Raw genomic sequence first — 22,728 nt, forward strand, 5'->3', positions numbered from 1 at the left:
TATGTGACATCAGTAGTTAAACCTTTATACATTTTATAAAGCTACAAGAATACATTTTGTGTGCAAAAAGAACAAAAATAGCATCTTTATTTAACAATTTCTTTTCTTCCGTGTCACTCTTTTGTTTTCTGGTAGTTGCGTTGCTGTCTATGCAGGGTCAAAAAGCTTTTGTATTTCATCAAAAATATCTTAATTTGTGTTCCGAAGATGAACAAAGATCTTACGGGTTTTGAACGCCATGAGGGTGAGTAATTAATGACAGAATTTACATTTTTAGGTGAACTATCTCTTTAAATACTGTATTAATTTAAACCTGTGTCAACATTTAACATGTTTGAATATTTTATTTAATTTTGCAAGACTTAAATGTTATTTTTGTTCACTAAAATTAATGAACAAGACATGCTGACTAAACTTAGTGGATGTATTCAGCAATAAACAAAAGAAAAAAACGAAATAAAATTCAGTGAACTGCACAGGAGAAATAGCAAGCACAAGGACAGCTGAGCATTTATGTGTTACGCCAGCATTTACCCTCCATGGAAACACACACACTTACAATGTTGTTACCTTCCTGTCACCCACTCCCGCTGCACCCTTTTGCCTCAGCAAAGGTCCACCTCATTAGGTCCTGGATGGAGTCTGATATAATGTGCTATTACTAATTAGCAGACCGGTCATTGATGTTGCTGCTATCAAAACGTGTGTGGGGGGTGATGGTGGTGGGGGTTTCTTCCAGACATCTATTGCTTTTTTTTTTTTTTAAAGAGAACGCCATGATCTTCAAATATTTAAATCCCTTTCTCAGCAGCAGACATGCCTTCCATTCTTTGTTTTGACTGGCTTTTGGTTATGCGGGTCAATACGCAAATGGGTGCACAAGTTAATGTGGAACCATCTTCCAATTAGCGAAGCTGACAAACATTGATTTAATTCTGTTCATCATGAATTGCCTAATTTATTGTGATAGTATAATAGCATAAATTAGGCAAGGGGGCAGGTGGGCTTTTCCTGGATTATATGGGATTTCCATAGTATTTTCATGAACTAATTAATTTAACTCAGGTGGCACATTCCACAAATACGGTACACCCTGGTATCTCATTATTTTAACCATTGGAGGCACAAATCTACTTTTTTTTTCAGTTGTTGTTGCAAGACCAAGATGATACATTTGACAATCTTTTATCTAAAATAAAATAATTCAAATGCTGTCATTCATTACTCACCCTTGTGTCATTCCAAACCTGTAAGACCTTCGTTCATCTTCGGAACACAAATTAAGATATTTTTGATAAAATTCGAAAGCTTTCTGAATAGACAACAAGGCAACTGACACATTCAAGGCCCATGAAGATAGTAAGGACTAAGGATTTTTGCCGATATACAATATTTTGCCGATATGCCGATATTTTTCAACTCATTTTGGCCGATAGGTGATGCCAATACCGATACCAATATATTTCCTTTTGTTTACTAATCAACACCAAGTCCCTCCTGTGCAGAAATTATAAGCAAGTTATTTTTCATTTTGGTTCTATATATAGAACCAAATATGGTTCTATATACTTGGTTATAGGTCCGATAACATTGTGCATCTCTAGTAAGGACATCATTAAAATAGTCCATGTGATTTCAGTGGTTCAACCGCTTCAAGAATACTTTTTGTGCACAAGGAAAACCAAAAAAATCTACTTTATTCAACAATTAACAGGCTAGATCATGATTGACAGGCGATCTGACCACTCATAACGCCAGATCTGCCATCTTGTCAGACAAACAAACTAGACAGGAGAGACAGGAGAGTAGTTGAGCTTCGGTGGACATAAACTTTTGGACCTAAATCTTTTTTACTGACGTCTTTTCGCGGTTTACATAAAATACGTTCTGATGTTCATTCATGTTTATTTCACGCTTTAAAGGGGTCAACGGATGCCCATTTTCCACAAGTTGATATGATTCTTTAGGGTCTTAATAAAAAGTTTATAACATACTTTGGTTAAATATTCTCAATGGTAGTGTAAAACAACACCAGCAACAGTATTTATGGAGGGCGTTTTTTTGCGAAGGGTCAATTTCTTTTCTTCTGTTTGTCTTTGACACGTGTTCACGAGAGTACCACAACACATGCGTGTGGTGCTGCTGATGCAGGAGCTAGCGTTCTGATGTAGAACAAAAAGTATTCTTGTAGCTTTATAAAATTACAGTTGAACCACTGATGTCACATGGACTATTTTATCAATGTCCTTACTACCTTTCAGTTGCGTTGCTGACTATTGAGGGTCAGAAAGCTCCTGGATTTCATCCAAAATATCTTAATTTGTGTTCTTAAGGTCTTACAGGTTTGGAATGACATGAATGTGAGTAATTAATGACAGAATTTTCATTTTTAGGTGAACTATCCCTTAAAATACATTAAAAGGTGATACTGACAATCTGTTTAATTGAAATTCAGTTTATTGTAGCTATATATATAGCTCATTTTAATGAACAAAATTACATGATTTTGCCTCATTTAAAAAAAAAAAAAAAATATATATATATATATATATATATATATATATATATATATATTTTTTTTTTTTTTTTTTTTTTTAAATCTAGATTAATCTCACTGTAATCTTGGAATTAAACTAGATTAATCTAGATTAAAATGGCTAATTTGAATTCTGCCGAAGGCATTCAGAATATGTGTGCTACCCAAATAATGACTAAAAGTAAGTCTTTGAGATCGGGTTTCTCAAGCCAGGTGGCGCATTAGATCAGGCGCTCATCTCCTGTTTCCAAAATGCATCACAAACTGCTTGAGAATTGCATTTACAACACAATTAACTATACAAACTTGTGTAACCAACTATTCCTACACTGCATGTACTTCTGCGTAAAAGGCTGCGCGGCTTGCGCGTTGCAGTTAAATACACAGACGCGCACGGGCATGGATAACTGCGTACATAGTCTTCGGTTAAACTGCGTTGCTTTTAGAAGCGTCAATTCAGTTTATGCATACAGTTTAATGTCTTTATTTCGGGATTATCAAAGTAAATTATAACTCGAATTTGAGATTTTACTGGGTCACAGCAAATTTTCAAAAGGGGAACGTCAATGGGGCTCTGAAGCAAACCCGGCGGCTTCATAGCTGCATCCATGTTAGAACGTCTCGTTTGATGTGGTAATTTCACAGTAGGCATACACACAGGTTCGAAGACTCGTTCTCTACCCCTACAGTGCAATTTGGCTAGGTATAAATCCGTGCTAAAATATCAAGGTGAAAGTCATCATAGCTTGCGTAGTATAGACCCATCTCCCAACCAAACTTTGAGAATAGATTAACGGCAATATTTTTTTATCGCCCGATTAGAGTCTCACGTTAACGTGCCGATAACGGCCCACCACTAATATATATATATATCCGGATATCCGGTTTCCATTTAGTCCTTAATTTTTAGTACCATCTTATACTAACAATCAAGGATCTGAAATTTAATATCCCTTATCCAAATATGACGAAAGGTCATTGAAACCTCTCTTGCCTCCTACGCGCAACACACAAGCCAAATCTACTGCAAAAGCCATCATCACTGGCCAGAAAATGGCAAAAACAGAAAACACTGCAGCAATGTGTGTTAGTCAAGCATCTGTTTAGAACAGCATTTAGGAATTCCTCAAGAGAAGGCTTCTGGACAGATTAATACTGTCTGGCTGTCTTGAGTGAAGCCCATGCAAAATGATGTGAACTTTGCTGCAGAGCAACAGATGCAGAACGATAGAGAAATAATTTGATATTCATAAGCCCTCTATGGAAAAGAGAACCACCGAGAGCTCTGTAGAAACTGTTGACATTTACTGTACTGGAAAGCACCTTCGAAGAATTCAAAAAAATACTGAATTTCCTAAAACTAAATGCAAGGAATTGTACATCAACAAATTGTGAATCATACTGACAGGTTTGTTAATACAAATGTTTTGAATATGCAAACAGACAATAAAAAAAGGAAAAAAAGACATGTACAAGGACACATGCGCTTCTCGCTGTGCTAAAAGCACTGATTGCAATAATTACCAACAATTTATTTGGATTACAATATAATGGTCCCTGTTTTGCAATACTGGTTTCACCAGCCCTTCTGACAGTTAACTTTGAGTGTGCAAGGTAGAAATGTAAGTAAAATCGAATAGGACTCGTTATTTAGCATGTTGGAGGGCTTACACACAAGCTAACAGGTACCAATCAAATGTGTTTTTCGCAGCCTGATCTGTCAGATATAGTGCTTCTCTCACACTATCAAATAAACAACACATATAAATACATTTGTAGCACGCCCAAGATTGCTTGGCAGAGTATAGCATTTTCCCAGCATGCATTGTGGCCACTGAAATCTAATTTGTTGCCTTATTATTGCTGTTGAATTGTACTGTATTGTTATGCATTTGTGTTCTCCTGTTTATTCGTGTTTTCATGCTATTTGTTATGCCACTTGCAAGTTTTATACCAATGTTTTCATCCTACTGCTAGTTACCATAGTTGCGCAGAATGTGCCAGTTCATTATTTATCTTGTCATGTCTTTCACTTTCAGTCCAAGCTTTAAAGTTAAATATGTTTGTATGTGAAATAAATGATGGTAAAATACTGAGCTCCACATAACTAGGTTGTGGACCTACAGCTCGCCACAGCATCTAACAAGCTGAAAACACACTGACCGTCTAATAGTTACTAAGGTACTATTATATTCTGCACATTAGTGTGGAAAGATATTTCAAGAATCTCATAAACCAAATGAATTCCCAGGAGCTGTCCGAACATCTTACTTGCGCACAAACAACCACACAGGTGTCATGGATGGTTTTAGCAGAGGCTAAGAGGTATATGTCAAAAATGTAGTGCGTTATTGCAGCCACTGTCCCCTGCTCTCCTTCTATCTGTCTTTCTCACTCTTGCTCCTCTGTGTCTCGTCTCTCGTGGGCCATGAGAGTAAGTAGCTCTAATGCACATGTCAAGGTGAATCATTTTGCTTCGCTGAGCTTCTATCTGAACATGGAGTTTCTACCCGGATGATGGTAAGGCCAGAGGTCATTGGTAAGCCTGGAGGGCCATGTTACACATCTATACACGTCTCATCGCACCAGTGTCTCTTCATACGCCTTGTGTTGTGTTACCTGAACCTCCCACCAGAACCTGCATAACTCAGAAATCAGGTACAATGTATACTAATATTCTACTAAACAAATCTGTATCTCCAACTATTTTGGAAAATAAACAGTTGCTAATTGTTGAATGTACCTGATGTGGCACATCAAAATGGGGGGAAAAAATGGTATTTTGAGATGGAGTATTTGTAATATAGAATGTATGTAGTGTGGAACAGAATTTGAAAATGCTAAGACATGTTTTTCTATTACACTGCCACTGCATCTTAAAAATGTGATGCTCATGGCGTAAGATGTGACTAAGACTAAACAGCCAAAGGTGTCTGCCTTCATATTTACAATTCAAAAAATAGTGCAGATGGAACACAACAACATATTTTTATACAAAAAAAAATCTACCTTGGACAGACTACAAAATAGGTTGTTATGGATTGTTATATGCCAGTAATACACCTAAAATCAAACAATATATTGACTTCAGAAGCATAATTTTGGTCTTCCTTAATAATATAATGCTTTTAAATTACACTATTATTCAAAAGTTTGGGTTTGACATGATTTTCTCTACTATTTGATCAAAAATACAATAAAAACTGTAATATTGTGAAATATTATTACAATTTAAATTACCTGGTTTATATATATTTAAATGTCATTGTGAAGGCAAATCTTTTTGGCAACCATTCCTCCAGTCTTTAGTGTCACATGGTCCTTCAGAAATCACTCTAATATGCTGATTTCCTGCAAATAAACATCATCTGTTGTGCTGCTAAATATTTTAGTGGAAACAGTGATACATTCAGGATTTTGATGAATAGAAGTTCAAAGGAACAACATTTATTTGAAATAGAAATCCTTTATGCCATTATAAATGTATTTAATTTAGTTTATGATCAAGTTAATGTGTCCCTGCTAAATAAAAGTGTTAATTTCTTAACCGTTACTTACCCCTAAACCTTTAAAGAATAAGTTTACTTCCAGAATAAAAAAATCCTGATAATTTACTCACCCCATGTGTCTTTCTTTCTTCAATTGCAAAGAAATGAAGATTTTTGAAGATTTTTTTTCTTGGCTCGTGTAGAGTCCTTTGAAGCTGCACTGAAACTGCAATTTGGATCTTCAAGTCCACTATATGGAGAAAAATTATGAAATGTTTTCCTCAAAAACCTTAATTTCTTTCCAACTGAAGACAGAAATGTAAGTAAACTTCTCCTTTAAACAGTAGTGTACGCTGATCTGGGTGCATTTTAAGCAAACAAGCCATTAATTGTGATTCATACATTTAATTAAATCAAATTTTACTAAAAGCAGATTGATAGACCTAGTAGAGCATCACTGGCTTTGTGCTTCTGAACAGCATGAGATACATTATGTATGACATAACTTGGACTTCCAGCTGAGTTTTGTTTTTTAAAGAACAAATAACTTTAAATGATTTCAGAAAATCACTTCTAAGGTATTTCAGCTGTCCATTATGTGTGACCTCGCTTAAGAGCCAAGCCATTAAATCCATCTTAATTCCCCCTCTTTCTCACTCTCTCTTCTAGCTGCTCCTTACCTAACTGTCTGTCTATCACCTCCTATCTGTCCCTCTCTATTCATTAATACCCTTCTACTCCAGGAGACATCTGTAACTTCCCATTATCTACAGACACACTGACCATGGTTGAAGATCAAAGGGATTGCACAATGCATTACAAGCGGGTTGTAATGTTTAAATCCAGGAGCAGGGAAATCTGAAGAACATCTAAAGACAATGGCATGAAATATGGGGCAGCTCACAGCAGGAGGGCTGTCAGTTGGCGTGATGGACCTGTATGACAAAGAGAGAGAATTCTTGCCGTCTGGTCAATGGCATCGATCTAATGACATTGTGCAGGGCTTCGCAAATTGCGTGATTTCTACAGCTACTCTAAACGTGTGATAAAGAGAATTGTGAGTCGATGGCATTGATGTTCTCTACATCTATCTGCCTATCTCCATCTCTCCTGTGAGGAGGAATGTGCAAGGATGATGGGTTTGTAAGGCTCACAAAGAGTGTGATGGTTGCAAGGTAGATGTGATCAGATCTCAAACAAGCACAAAAAAAGTGTGCGTGTATAAAAATGTCACACAGACACACATACAAAACGCACAAATACAGGGCGAGCGGACAAGAAAACAAGATAAGATAACCGCAAACATTTAATGGTTCACACATTTGTCATCTGTCTGCTGAATTGGGCACAAATTCATAGACGGAAGCACACAAACAAAACATGCGCGCCGTTCGAACACACAAACGCACACAGGGGAACATCTAAAGACGTCTGAGATTCTCCCTCGCAAAAGCGCTCTGAAATTAAAATAAAAACACTGCAACACAGCATGTCAATCAAAAGCCGAGGTTTCAGACACCATCTGCATCCAAAAAGAAAAAAAAGAGAGAGAGAGGAAGCTGAACACAGCCTCTCATCCTCCTGATCCCTCTCTCTTTATTTGGCTTGGGTAATTGGAGTAAGTCGGCCATCTCTCTGGCTCTCTAATATTCATTACCATGTTGGTAATTTACCCAAAGACGGTTGTGTGCCTTCCACGCTTTTCAACTCTCATTTATGGCTGTTTGAAAAGATCAAGCTGGGAGCAAGCCTCTCCAGCCTATTAAAGGCTCAGATCCTTCACCGAGACAGACAGGATGGAGCATGCTGCCCCCAAATGGCTATGCTGGAGACTGACAACAATAAGCCGTTCTCACTGGTGTCAGAAGAAAATGCTTTAAATATACACTGCCTTAAAAAAGCAAAGCTAACATGAGCATTTGTTCTTATTTACATCTCATTAAATAACATTGTGACAAAGGGAGGTTAAATAAAACCCCTCATTAAATTTACCCACCCTCATTTAACCACCCACATGCTACAAACATGTTTGACTTACTTTCTTCAGCAGAATACAAAAGAAGATTTTCAAGAAATGTTTTTTGTTCATAAAACGAAATTCAGTTTTGGACCCCAATGTCTTGCAAAAAATCTAATTTTGTCTTCTGCAGAAGAAAGTAAGTCAAACAGGTTTGTAACAAGGGTGAGTAATAGGGCTGGGTTTTGACACAAATTTCTTGATTCGATTTGATTCTGATTCACAAGCTTGTGATTCAATTTGATTCCTGATTCAATTCGATATTTTGGATATATTTCAGGTACAGTACACGCCAAATTTTCTCAAGGATAAAAAACTCAACTAACCCTGCAAAACATACACGACAGTCGGTTGGTACTACATTACTATAATATTGAAGGTTCAAATTAACTGATTTGTATACAGACGTTTAAATTACACCCTGGTTTTTATAATAATAAAGTTACAATTACATAATTATAGACCTATTTCTCTAATTCGTTTTTTGAAATATAGACATTTAAATGGTGACTATTATTAATGGATTTATTCACACATAAATTAAAAATTGAAGAACAGTATAACTTAATGAATGTTATATGCTGATTATATTTACCAAAATGCTCCTCTCTGAAGTTCATTTTTCTAACTGACTAATGAGTTCATGGTCACTGAATATGTTTTGTTTTTTTTCTGACGTAAATGTGAAATATTATTTGCAAGCTGTTGATGTCTTTGCGCGGTTGAAACATGATTGAGTAATTAGAGACAGGATACAGATTTTGCTAAGTTGTACACTTTCTTTGAACATACATTCAGATGTTTATTCATGTTCATTTCATGCTGAAACTGGTATTAAAGCGGAGGAGATGATCAGTTCACATCTGAACCTTACATTAAAATTGTAATAAAATTGTAATAAAATGGACAGTTCTCAAAATTTAAGCCTATTTCATATCAAAAGTAAAAAAGCACAAAGCTTATTATGATTTATTGGATGGGGGGCATGCAACAATATTCTGTTAACTAAAAACATGGCTAGACTAATCAATTCTTGAGATTTACTAATCAATGTCGTTTCATTAAAATGAGAATCAATTACAATCTAAAAATCTATATTTTTTTAACCAGCGCTAGTGAATAAACTAGGATAGAATCAACCATCCCTTGTAGACCTATACCTCCATAACCATAACAGTTCTAGGGGTCCTATTTCAACTCCCTTTGTCATTTTGCTATTTGATGATTTTTTTTTTAATTATGGGGTTAACTATCCCTTTAAGTCCTATTAAAACAGATCCATTTCCTCTAAAAAGTTTTTTAAATTGTATTATTACAGCTAAATGAATGTGACTCATTGGATAAAACAAATGGTTGTACCCTCTAAACTGAATTTGAATCCTCTGAATTCATAATACAAATGACTGACTGAAAAATTCTGTTACGGGGTTAGTATAGTTTATATATTTTACATGTATAGTTTGAAGAAGCTTAGATGAAACAGTCTGTAAACAGTGTGAACACACACACACACACGTATCATTGTGTATTAGCTTTTAATATAAACTGGCTTAAAGTTTTTTGATGAAACTCCATGCTAGCAAAACTTCAACACACTGAATAGACGACTAACACAGAGAGTACTCAGAGTTTGTCGTTCAAGTGCAAGTATCTTAAATCAGAACTACAGATCAGGCATGTTCAAACAATATGTTCAGCTTGAACAGATTAAGACTCACATCTCTGCAGAAGTTCTCCTCTATCAGTGATAGTACATTCAGTCCAGCCCTGCTAACACAGTGTATCATTGAGAAACCTTTCTGTCACGAAAGCCCTCAGATGTCCAATTCCAAGCCCCTGAGCAGTGGATGAGTGCTCAGTCTCATCCTTTCATCCCACTCTCTTTCATCTGTCCATGTGACAGACAGCAACATCGTGCCACAAAAGATGAATGCACGTTTGGCTGTGTGTCAGCTTTGACTTGAGATGACGAGCTCTGGAACTGATTGTGACACGGTTCTGCCAAGGATAAAACTTACTAGCTAAGTACATTGACGAAACCACAAACTGCTGTCAGTGAAGTTTTGATGATGTTTTTTAATTCTGTTACTCACTGATCTTCGGCTTCACAGAAGTTTGGCCAGCATTTAATCATGTCAACAAGGTGCACTGCAATCAAGGTCAATATAGCAAAATAGCCAGTGATTACTCATGACTAGGTAACACAACATAGGGATTCAGCTTATGAAGATGCTGTTATATAAAACCTGAAAATTGAAATGTACAAAGTAGTACATAAAATACTAGATAAATCAATAAAGATACAATAAAAAAAAATAAAATGTAATTTACTCCTGTGGAATAAATTACTCCAGTTTTAATCACTCAATTCTTTCGAAAACATTGTAATAAGCTGTTTTGCTGCTGAAGAAACATTTCACATTATTATCAATGTTAAAAACAACTGTGCTGCTTAATATTTTTGTTAAAACCGTGATGGATTTTTTTCTTTGAATATTTCATGCATAGAAAATTTAGTTTTTTAGATAGAAATCTTTCTTAACAATGTAGTATGTACTGTCACATTTCAATCAATTTTAGCATATCATTTTTAAATAAATTCATTCATTTCTTTAAGAAAAATTTTAATTTTACTGACCCAGACTTTTGAATTGTATGTGGGTATTTAGGAGAGAATTAACTATTGTTAGTTATTGTTAATAAATAACAATAATTAATTTACTTCATGGCTTTGCTACAGTAGATAAAATGGCAGAATAATTACAGTAACACTAAAAAAGTAGCAGTAAATAAGCAGGTGAAGTGAGATGACAAGTAAACATGCTAATGTCAGATCTAAAAAAAAAAAGTTAACAGACTGAAAGCTAAAGCAAGTGACAGCTGATAAGAACTGAATAATTAACAGTCAGGGAAGTTGGTAAACAAAGAGCTGTGTAATTAGAAAAACAGACAATGGACTTGTGAATACATAAACAATAATTTCCACAGTGAAACGTATCTTATACTGTGGAAAAAAGAAAACAATTAACTGTGATACGTGAACGTGATAAACAAGCACACAAGAGTGTGATACCTCTGTGGGCCAGCTTCTGAAGAACGTTCCTCAAGCGCTGCACAGCTGCCAGAGACACATCGTAAGTGTAAGGAGCTGAACTTGAATAGCTCTTACACTGACCAAACAGCCCATCTGGAAAATAAACACACAGACAACTTTTACAACCACATCATGTGTGATAAAATGACCTCTGTTATAATAAATGAATACATTTTATTTAGTTATGTTTTCTAAATGCCATGTCAGCAGCAAAGCTATCTTCATAACAAGAACAAAGTGAATTTAAAAAAAACATATAAAATTGCCAAAATGCTGTTCACCTTATTATTCAACGTGCAAGTAAGCATATGGGCGAAACTTCCAGTTCATTAGCCGTTATAGGGAAATAACGAGAAGAATATCAACGTGCAGTAAACGGTAAAACTGTTTGCACTACAAACCAGTGTGCTCATAACTAAGAACACAATTTGCAATATCAAGCAGCAAAACGAGCTGAGACCAGAAGTCAGACCCATAAAATTTAAAAATTGCTTAAAGGTGCAGTATGTGATATTGACAGCTAGTGGTTGAAACTGATCTTTCTCCCACCCCATTCTCCTCAGACTAGATGCTCACGCGGGTTGCCAGATATAGGTTGTTGAGTTGAACTGCATTTTAATATGATTTTGGTCATAGAGCTTTTTAAATGGATCCCGAGGCTTTTTAGGTCGAGTAGAAGCTGCAGTCTCTGACCCAGTTTATTTGCTGGCTTTCATGGCTGCAATACGTTGTATTTTCCACCAACTGGCAACCCGGGGTGTCAAAGTACTACTGGGTAAACTGGCAGTGGGCAGGATCACACAGACCAAAACAAAACCAGACATTCCGACACGGAACAAGCATTCCAAAGTATGATAGCTGGCTGTAGCATTGTTTTTCAGACAAATAAATATGTAAACTTATGTGAAGGAGAAGTTCACATTTCATGATTTTTCTCCATATAGTGGCCTTCTATGGTGCCCCGAGTTTGAACTTCCAAAATACAGTTTAAATGCGTCTTCAAACGATCCCAAATGTGGTTGTAAGCGATCTCAGCCGAGGAAGAAGGGTCTTATCTAGCGAAACAATTGTTTTTTTGTTTTTTATTAAAATTTATATACTTTTTAACCTCAAACGCTTGTCTTGTCTTGCTCTGCCTGAACTGCTTTTTTCCGCTTCAAGACAGTTAGGGTATGTCAAAAAACTCCCATCTCATTTTCTCCCTCAACTTCAAAATCATCCTACATTGCTGTTTTACCTTTTTTGTTACATGTTTTTGATCTTCTTTGCATGTTCACTTTGCAAAAGCTGGGTCGGTGTTTCTGCAGCGTTGTAGGGTGATTTTGAAATGATTTTAGAAGTTAAGGGAGAAAATAAGATAGGAGCTTCTTTACAACTAAAGAAAGAAAGAAATAAACATCTTGGATGACAGGGGGTGAGTACATTATCTGTACATTTTTGTACTGTAAGTGAACTTCTCCTTTAATTTATTTTCGACTAAAAAAGACATGAACATCTTGGATGACATAGAGTGAGTAAATTAACAGAAATTTTTTATTCTGGAAGTGAACTTCTCCTTTAACATGTTCCCTAAATGCCTGCAAACATATTATGGTATTTTTATGCTTTGGTACAGTCGAAAAATTACATACAACAACTTTAACATCTCAGAATAAAAATGCTGTCTATTTACATTGAAACGGTGCATTCTAGTAAATAAATAAATTATTATATCTACTATATTTTTATTATTATACCCAAAGGTATGAACAAATAATCAAATATGGCAATCATTCTATCAGGATCACAATATGATTGACTGAGTCAAATAACATTTTACATCTTTAAATTAGAAAGAAACCATAATACTATGTTTTTTTAATGCAGAGTTGTTCCTCTAGTTCATAATCGTGACCATTATAACAGAAAACCCGCCCACCCATGTAAGGCTTGAAAGAAAAGCACAACTGTTTGTGTCTACCAGCCATCAGTTTATTTTTTGCGGCTGAAGTTTCTGCTTGGGGTCATAATAGCCACAGGGGTTTAGGGTATTTTCTTTCTTTCTTTCTTTTTTGACACTTTCAAGATAAGCACAAAGGCCATCAGGAAACGCACCTAGATAGAGACACACACACATTATCTGGCCCCTTGTTTATCTCCCCATCACCAGGGACCCAGTGCCACTCAATAGTCCGTTGCTAGGCAACCCAAACCATGGCTCAGATTGGCTTCATAATTCAATGGCTATCTGGGCGAACAGGGAGGATGCAGGGTATAGCAGCGGTCCTCACGAGGAATACTAATGACCACAAGTGTTCCTTCATCGTGTTAGAGCAGTTTTCATCTGTTTTCTGAAAGTGCCGCTCATCTGCACCATGACGTGACGAGCTCTGCCAGACTAATGTCGTACGTTAAGGTATAAACGGTCAATATAATTACACCCAATTGTTTCATCGTAAATAATTCTGTCATTGTAAGTTCAAACCTGTCTCACTTGATGTATTTAGGGAAGCAAGCAGCTCTTTGGCAGATTGATATTCTAATATGTGAATTCAACGCAATGAGAGGAAGCAATTAAAACGAGACAACAAAGCAGCTACGGCGTCCACAGACTAAACATCCTACTCTGCCTCCTTTTGACTTGAAAGCTGCCATGTCCAAACTTTTTACATGCGCACCAGACACATGACATAACCACCAGCGAACAGACCCTTTTCACTGCCTCCGTGTCGGTTTCCATAGCAACTCCCCTCACTGTCGGCTGCCTTTTTTTTCCAGCCGTCTCCGGGAATAATCACACTCTAATTACAGTCATCGCGCTCAAATATAGACTCGGCTGCGCTTTCTTCTATCCCACGATTCCTCGAGCTCTACACTGTACAACCATAAAACAGAGCCTCAGGGAAATAGAGTGAGTGGTAATATAAAATCTATCAGGCAGTCTGAATTATCAAACATGATACATTTGCTTCCCACTTGGTGGTAAATGATATGCCTCTAGAACTTTGCACTTTGTCACTCATTTGCAAAAAGCTCTTTATACTGGTTACGATAAGCTTAATAACAGCTCAGAGAGCTCTGCTAGGTCCTGCATCAAGAAAACCCTGGACCGCTCTATGATCAGTATTGTGGCCATTGTGTCTTCTGATAGATCAGAGCTGAAGTGAAAATGGAGAATATAGATTGACATTTCACAGCATTTGACCTATTTAGAGAAGATCTGAAACCCTCAAACTGCCTCTGTCACAGTGAAACGTTCTCAATAATCTAACAAATGGTTTCAAGCATGTGATTTCTCACCATATACATAGGCAAATCAATTATATTTGAATTAAAATTACCCTTTTTTAAAACAGTTTTTTAAACCACTGCAAATGACTGAATTAAATATTTCAAAGAAACAACTGATTATTTAAAATTAACAAAAACTAAAATTCCTAATTGTAGTCACACTGTTAGAATTGTGCCATAACCAAACCAATAATTATTTAAAAATGTTTTACAGTTAATGGTTACTGTGATTATACTGACCTAATATTATATGAAAACGTCTATTTCAATCACTCATACTCTCAAACATTATATGTTACCCAGGAGCACAAGTCAAAAGAGCAGTCATAAGGATAGTTAGGATAGGACAATATTTGGTCGAGATACAACTATTTAAAAAATTTAGAATTTGAGGGTGCAAAAAAATCAAAATATTGAGAAAATCGCCTTTAAATTTGTCCAAATGAAGGTCTTAGCAATGCATATTACTAATCAGAAATGAAGTTGTGATATATTTACAGTAGGAAATTTACAAAATATCTTCATGGGACATGATCTTTACTTAATGTCCTAATGATTTTTACCATTAAAAAAAAAATTGATAATTTTGACCCAAACAATGTATTCTTGGCTATTGCTACAAATATACCCGCGCTACTTAAGACTAGTTTTGTGGTTTAGGATCACTCATTATAGTGTCAATAGTCTCACGTAGCCAGACCTTCGACATTCCTGAAGTGTTTCCAGTTAAGTGTACCATATGCATCAGACGTTTAGCCAACGTTCTGTGGGCGTGACGCCTGAGGCTGAGACTATAGTGTCAACACTTTAATGTGCTGTAATTCTTGTGATCTACCACAAGGAGGAGACTTAACAAGCAAAAAGGGCGACTGATACACTCCTGCTTTGAAATCACAGAACAGTCCTATGGGAAATCAATGTGTTAAATATATTCATGGTCTATAGTAGTTTTAGATACTGTCTATCTAATCTCTTATTAAGGATGATTGTTTAACTCTAGATGTTTTTTTTTTTATTTGAATTGTTTTGTTGTTGAAAAGAATGACTGCATCATTCAAAATCAATTATTGCAATTACATTCTAAAATAGTTTAGTAAAACAATTCTAAGACAAGAAGCCAGTTGTAGATATTGGCATCATTATAACTGAAGGATCCGAAATCAATATGCAGAGCCAAATAAAATAGAGCACTATTTTAAGCAAATGACACTACACTGAACAGACTGAGAGCATTAGGAGTGTAATAAGAAAGCAGACAACATTTCAAATCATTTGCTGAAACTACTGAACTGAAACAAACAGTAGGAAAAAATGGAAAAAACTAGAAAACTTATAATCGAATATGTGACACTTCTGAGCAGTGCTAGTCGGCTAAAAGATATCTAGTCTGCCAGTGCATTTGGCAAAAGCAGACAAATTAGACATTAAATTGTCTCACATCTGAGATGTTTTCTTTTTTTTTTCTTTTGAGGAACTGGCATTAAACGCAAATTGTGGACGCCAGACTTGCTAAGTGGTTTTCTTTTCTCATTTCTTTGGTTTCCCCATGAGTAAACAGATTATAAAGCACTTCTTCTAGGAAGAATATTACAGCACAAAGTGTGTTTAACCTTGTCTTTTCCTGTCCAGTCAGTTGATGTCAGCATATCTGCTTTAATGTAGTAAACTATAAAACAATTGAAATGTCTCCTGTCCTCCTTCCAGGTTATGATCACTAACGTCAGATTAAACCCGCATTTAACCGAGGTGCTGTCAGAGATGGCAAGGATCTGAAATGAATTGCTGTAATATAGCCAAAGATTCACAAATAACCATAACTCACAACTTCCTCTTCAATGGCTGTTTCAATAAGAGAGCAGGTCGTGAGGATGCAAAAAGAGCTCTTGGGAATGAGGCGGTGAAGCACGTATCCCATTGACAATGCTGAGGCAATTATGTTAATCGATAAAACAAGTGAAACACGATGTTGCAACCAAATCAATAGTAATTCTAATTTTCCCTTTTTCCTGGTCTATTGGTCAACCGAGACCTTGGTGTATAACCAAGAGATGGGCAGATAATGACAGAACAGGAGGTTGCGGTTGTATGTGAGACGACAGCCACAACAAACAACAAAGAGCTTCAAAATTATTCAGATACCCAGTCAGCTGTTCAAAGATGTTAAAACCATCACTATAATGAGTCTCAGACAGACCACACGCAGAAAATCGATTCCACCGTGCAGAGTGAACCGCAGAGTGATACTAATGAAGATAAAGAACAGCCAGTGCCACAGAAGAGGAGTCCATTTTTGCAGCATTAAGAACCACACATTCAGTAGATTATCTGGATATGTTGAGGCCTTTGTTCATTGAGGCAGTTAGTTCATTTGCAGATCTCACTGAAAGTTAAGTCAGTACTCCAGTGTAGTGGTTAGTAAGACATTGCGTATACCTTCTCAACAAGGCAATCTTATTTGGATTTATTATTATTTTACAAAAGTTTTAGTAAATTAGAAACAAATAACTGAAATTGGAAATGAATCAATATAAAAAAAATTAACTGAAATTTATTAAAATATAAACTGGTAAAATAAATTAAACTTCGGACAGCAACTTCTTGATTCTATAATTCTATTCTAATATTTTCCACAATTTTTCTTATTAAAAAATAAAGTACATAGTATATCCAACAGAAAATTACTATGAATAATACTAAATACTAATATGAATATTACTAAAAATAATATGGTAGTTTTTGCCCATTGGGAATCATATTTTCTCAAATAAGTATCAGGAGACGCTAATTTTACATTTGTACACAGTGAATATGACATAGCAGCAAACTGGAAACAGCACTTAAAATCAAGCATTTACTGTAAAGTTTGTCACTCATGCATGTTCAGTGACAGCAGAAACTCGCACACATATAGTTTACTTTCTTTATATCACTTTAGATTCTAATCAGAACAAAAACAGGAAGAAAGGGAGCTCATTAACATCTGTGCACATGTGCTAGCATTTCCAGTGCTGTTAAAATAAAAGTCCATTATCTGACCCTTAACAGCTAAACAGAAAATAATATAATAAAAAAATTGCTAAAATAGATCGCCTTGCTTATATATATATATGAGGTGGTTATTACAATATTTAAATAATTGAAATTAGGATAGAACAACAAAATATAGCTGCAAGCAGCAATTACCTGGGTTCAAGTGTTTTAGGAACTTTGAGCAATTATAGACATTTTAAGATGCTTCTACCCACAAAAGGCTGAGAAATCATAAATAAAATCACTACTAATATAATTTAATGTTGACCAATAGATGGCTCTGCTCCAAAAAAAATGTGGTGTGGTTAACTAAGAGTGATGATGACACGCATATAGTTTGGTGCCAATACACCAAAGAATTGCAGAGAAACAGCCTAAGATCCATTTAGACATTTTTCATTTCTCTTGACACTGTGGCACTGTGGAGAAACTGTGCAGGTAACCTCAGGACATGGCTGTCAAAAGAAACTCCAAGTTTGGTCTGAATACGATAAAGCGTTAAAGAGATATAGCCTCATTTCTACTTTGGCCAGTCTCAATTTTGGTAAAAATCGGATGAACCATCTAGGACGAGTTTAAAAAAGTAGCCTTTTTACATAATGTCAAATATTTAACGAATAGTTTGATTGACAGCAGTGGTTCTAGAGGCAAAGCTGTTGAATAAGGAGATCTAACATATGATATGAATACTGCGTGTATGTGTGAAAAATCCAAGGCATAAAACCCGCTAACGCCAACTAATGTGCGATTTCTTTCAAATTTCTCACAGACCTCGAGAGCCATGAGTCAAACAGGCTCATCGAGTTTCATTCTGATCGGCCTTAGCTGACCTCATCTAATAGGTGCTCAAAGTTGATTGGCTGATGCTTTCCATGTTTTCTGTGGACAAAGACACTGCATGCCAGTGTCTCATGGGTGTGTAGTTACAACCATTTAAAAAAAAAATTTTCTGTTATAGCTAGGGCTGGGCGATATGGCCTAAAAATAAAATCCCCGATTTTTTCCCAAAAAAATCCGATTTACTATTTAAAATCGATTTTTTTCCCCCCCTACTACTTTTAGCATGTAAAGAAACCCCAGCTTTTCCACAATATATTTCGGCATTGGGCACCATATATTTTGCAGTATACATTGCAACTGCATCAGTGATTGCTTTCCACCAGGACCCATTCTTATCATACCGGACACAGTAAATGTTTGTAAGACGAATAAATATGAGATGGGAGGAAAATATATATTTCCATGCTTTTCTCTTGGACTTATATCGTATACAAAAATATACAATTTTGAACACAGAAATATTAAATGATTTAAAAAACTGAAACGATCTGCCAGCAGGTGGTGGTAAGACACTGATTTAATTACTGAATCATATTCATTTGATTCGTTCGAACGGATGGTTCATTCAAGAATAAAGCAAGTGACTCTTTATGAATGGGGAATTGAATCATTTCACTAGATTCGTTTAAAAACGCACGTTCATTCATAAATGAAACACCGCTGTGTTTGAATGGAGATGCGCAGCGGCTCAGCTGTGACTTGTTTCAGACCACTTTTGACGACGAAATAGAGCAAAATCAGGTAATAGTGTTATAGTCAGACAATGTAAGTCACTTAATAATAACTTCTTGTTTATTTAACTGTTTTAATAAATCAATATATCGTTTACAAACTCTCTTAAATATGATTAAATTTTTGCCCATTCAGTCTCTTATTTACACTCTCTCTGCACTTGAGATACATTAGTCAATGTGCAAAACACAGAAACCTTTGAAGCTCCACTCAGCGCAAACACAAATATGCTGGTCGGGTCAGTCACACATGGTGCTCCTAAATATTTTTTCATAGTCGCACGTAGTAGTTTCTTTTTGCCCTTGAACGGCGGGTCGCACCATTGAGAAATTAGGTCGCACTCTAGAGCCCTGATATGCAAATAATTCGTCCATTGTCTTCAATCATCTCTCTACTCTGTTTATGTGGTAAGTGAAATTGTATGTACTGTAATGTAACAGGCTAACTTGCAAGCAAGCAGCTAATCATGTCCCCTTAGTGACTCGCATTATTTTACCTGAACGCGTTATTTGTTTACCGTTCTGAATACATATATATTTATAAAAAAAATCGTGATACCTCGATTTAATAAAAAATTAAATCGTCTTAAAACGTAAATTCGAATTAATCCAAAAAAATCGAAAGAATCGCCCAGCCCTAGTTATAGCACCACCAAGTGGTCAGACTTTTTTAATTTGACTAAAGATTGGCCTCATTCATATGTGTTGAGTTTGGTGAAAATATCTCATTCTAGTCAAGAGTAAAAGGGGCCCTGCCTACTTCAAACATTTTGGCATCCTGTCGTGTGAATCACTAATCGAAATTCTTTTGATAACTTCTTGCCATGAGGGTCTCTAGATAATGCATGTCAAGTTTTGACAGAGCTTGAACCCCTAATTAATGCTTGTCTCATGACAGATTCACTCTTTTTAAATACTCAAAGTAAGTGGTCATCTCTATCCATATGCATAAAGAGACACCAGGAATGCAAACTATTAAGAAGGAGTACCAGGAATACTGGTGTATAAAGTGGTGCTGGTTTTATTTGTGTATGAGACAGTTTTTCAAAGTTATTCAATATGAAATCCAAGATCTGTGTTACTCACCCTAAGACTGAAGCAACAAAATATAGCATATTCCTTCTAATGATAGGGTCCAAAGGTCTGACTGGAAATACAACTCTGTTCTTCACACTGGCGGTATAATATCACCATAGTGTTTCCAATTTAATTTCACCAGCGTCACAGTGTAGAATACAATATGTGGTTTCATTTTACAGCCTGTTTTTTTATTTTCTGTTTTTGTTATCTCATTTCTGCATTCTTGCAACTGAACATGTTGCAACTTTAAAATAGATATGGCACCTTATGGGGACTTTTGTTCACACATCAGAGTGATCATAAATCAAGCCAAAATAACACCAAAATAACTATTTTATAAAAACAACAAACATGCCTTCTTGTTTTGAATAGAATAAAGAACACAGACCATGATTTAAACTTTAAACCATGAATTTAGCATGTTTTGCACAGACAGAAAAAATAGTGAAACTTCATTGTTAATTTGGAACTTTTACATTATATATATATATATATATATATATATATATATATATATATATATATATATATATACACATACACACATATATATATATACAAGATGTGGATTTTGAACTATCAAGGCCACAGAGAAAATGGCATTGGAAGCTTATATCCTGTCCTTCAGCAATTATGCTTCCAACACCATAGAAGCTGGTTTAATGACAGGAAGCAAGGTTTTAAAGATAAAGTTCAGAGTATAGAAAATGTCAAGCGATTTGGCACTAGTCAGTCTGTGAAAACACATACATACAGCTCCTCTCCAAACTGAAAAGGTTAGATTGTCTAAGCAGATAATGACTTGCATTCTGATCTTGAAATACACAGTGTCTTGTGTAGACATTTTATATCTTATTTTAAAATGTTCGGTCATCTCTGGGAAGGGTGGTTTAATTGGTTGAGGGAGTAATTGGCAGCTTTCCAGTGAGTGTATATATTTTTTAAAAAACCCTGGGCCCCATGGTCAACCCATCAGTCACTTACCCTTTACACAGACAGGTTTACATTGTTCAGCTCTTAGCTATTTAATGGCACAAGTAAATAATGAATGCCTCTGTGAATGTGTTTGCCTGTTTCTTAAATTATCCTGTTAGTTTAAGAATGTTCCTGCATTTTTCCACTTGTCAACTTCTTGTTTGAGAAAACCTTTTTCCTACCATTATAAAGGTGCAAGCCAGAAACATTGCAGTTGGCAGGCTGTTTGCGGTAAAATACGTACATGTATAGGCGAATGTGAAAATATGAAATGTGTCATACTACACTGTATATGTCTGATTTTACTTTCGCCTTTTTAACATTAACATCTTAATGTGATTCCCCTTGATACTAAAATGTTTTCAAATACTAGACTGTACTCCATGGATGATTTCAGTGTGTAATTATCATTCAGAGTGGAAGAGTGGAAGACAGATCACAGACGATCAATAGCTGGCAGCTCAACAAGAACAAATAAATCAAAACTGAAATGCTCTTAAAAGAAATTTTTCGGCCTCTTTTTTCAGCATTATTGGGGATCTGAATCCGTGTATCATTCGTCCTTTCCATTTTCAAAATGAAACGAAATAAGCAGAAATAAGAAAACGGCCCCTTTATTCGTTTTTTCATTCGTTCAGAAAACGAAAAAACGAGTTTTGGCTCGATTTTTCGTTTTTTGGTTCACCCATAGAAAACAGATAAATGATTCGTTTTCCACATGTGGGCGGTCCCGAGACGCCCCTTTACGCCGATTGGTCAGCCAAATCTGGACCGGTGACGCCATCCATTCATTCATTCGTCCATTCAACAAAATAAAAGACCAATTTTTAAAAAAAGACTGTTAGTTATTTATTTTCATTCTTTATTTTCATTCTAATTGCAGTCTTTAAAACAACAAACATGCATGGGCAATAACATTAATTGCATCAAAATATAATAAAATAAGACACTTAAAAATAACAAAATAGAAAAAGCAATAAGAAAATCACATGTACATATATGTGTCACAGTTAGGGCGGGTTGAGGAGTGGAGATGGAGGAGGAGAACCGGAGTAAAATGAAAACTGTAAAGTTTATTAAACAAAATACTGAAAATGATACAAACAAACAAAAACCAGGAGCATAAACCGAGGAAATGTAACGTTAACGACGGACACTGGGGTGTGAACTGACAATGACTAAATACACAGAAACGGGGGCGTAGTAACAAACAAGCTAACAAGGCTAACGAGGGGGAAGTACAAATAAGGGCAAGACTAAACCAACTGAACATGAACCAAAAGGGGGAGACAAGGACTAAACCAATATGACTAGAAACAGAAGGGGAGAAAACACTGGGAGAACAGAACAGAACAAGACAAAATACTGACATTACACCACCCTCTTGAGGAGCAGGCTCTGGACGGCTGGACGACCCCAGCGGAGATTCAGGAGGGCTGGGCGTCTCCAGCTGAGACACTGAAGGAGCAAGCTCTGGGCGAGCGGTCACTGGAGGGCGCTCTGGCGGCGCGGTCACTGGAGGGCTGGGCGGAACCAGCGGAGACTCTGGGAGGCTGGGCGGAACCAGCGGAGACTCTGACTTGGCGGTAGCCATCTTGGGTGCAGACTCAGGCTTGGCGGCCATCTTGGCCGGGGACTCAGGATCAACGGCCATCTTGGCCGGGGAC

The 22,728-nt window shown here is 36.2% G+C and overlaps 1 protein-coding gene across 1 annotated transcript in view; it reads right to left on the reverse strand.

The window, feature by feature from the left end:
• ptprn2 (protein tyrosine phosphatase receptor type N2) overlaps window positions 1–22,728 on the reverse strand; it is a 222,296-nt gene that overhangs the window by 191,704 nt on the left and 7,864 nt on the right. The window contains exon 3 of the mRNA XM_073836598.1: window positions 11,115–11,228. Within this exon, the coding sequence (XP_073692699.1) occupies window positions 11,115–11,228 (114 nt within the window). The remainder of the gene's footprint in view (window positions 1–11,114; window positions 11,229–22,728) is intronic.

This window comes from Garra rufa, chromosome 3 (genome assembly GCF_049309525.1).
Source record: "Garra rufa chromosome 3, GarRuf1.0, whole genome shotgun sequence".
Lineage (NCBI taxonomy): Eukaryota > Metazoa > Chordata > Actinopteri > Cypriniformes > Cyprinidae > Garra > Garra rufa.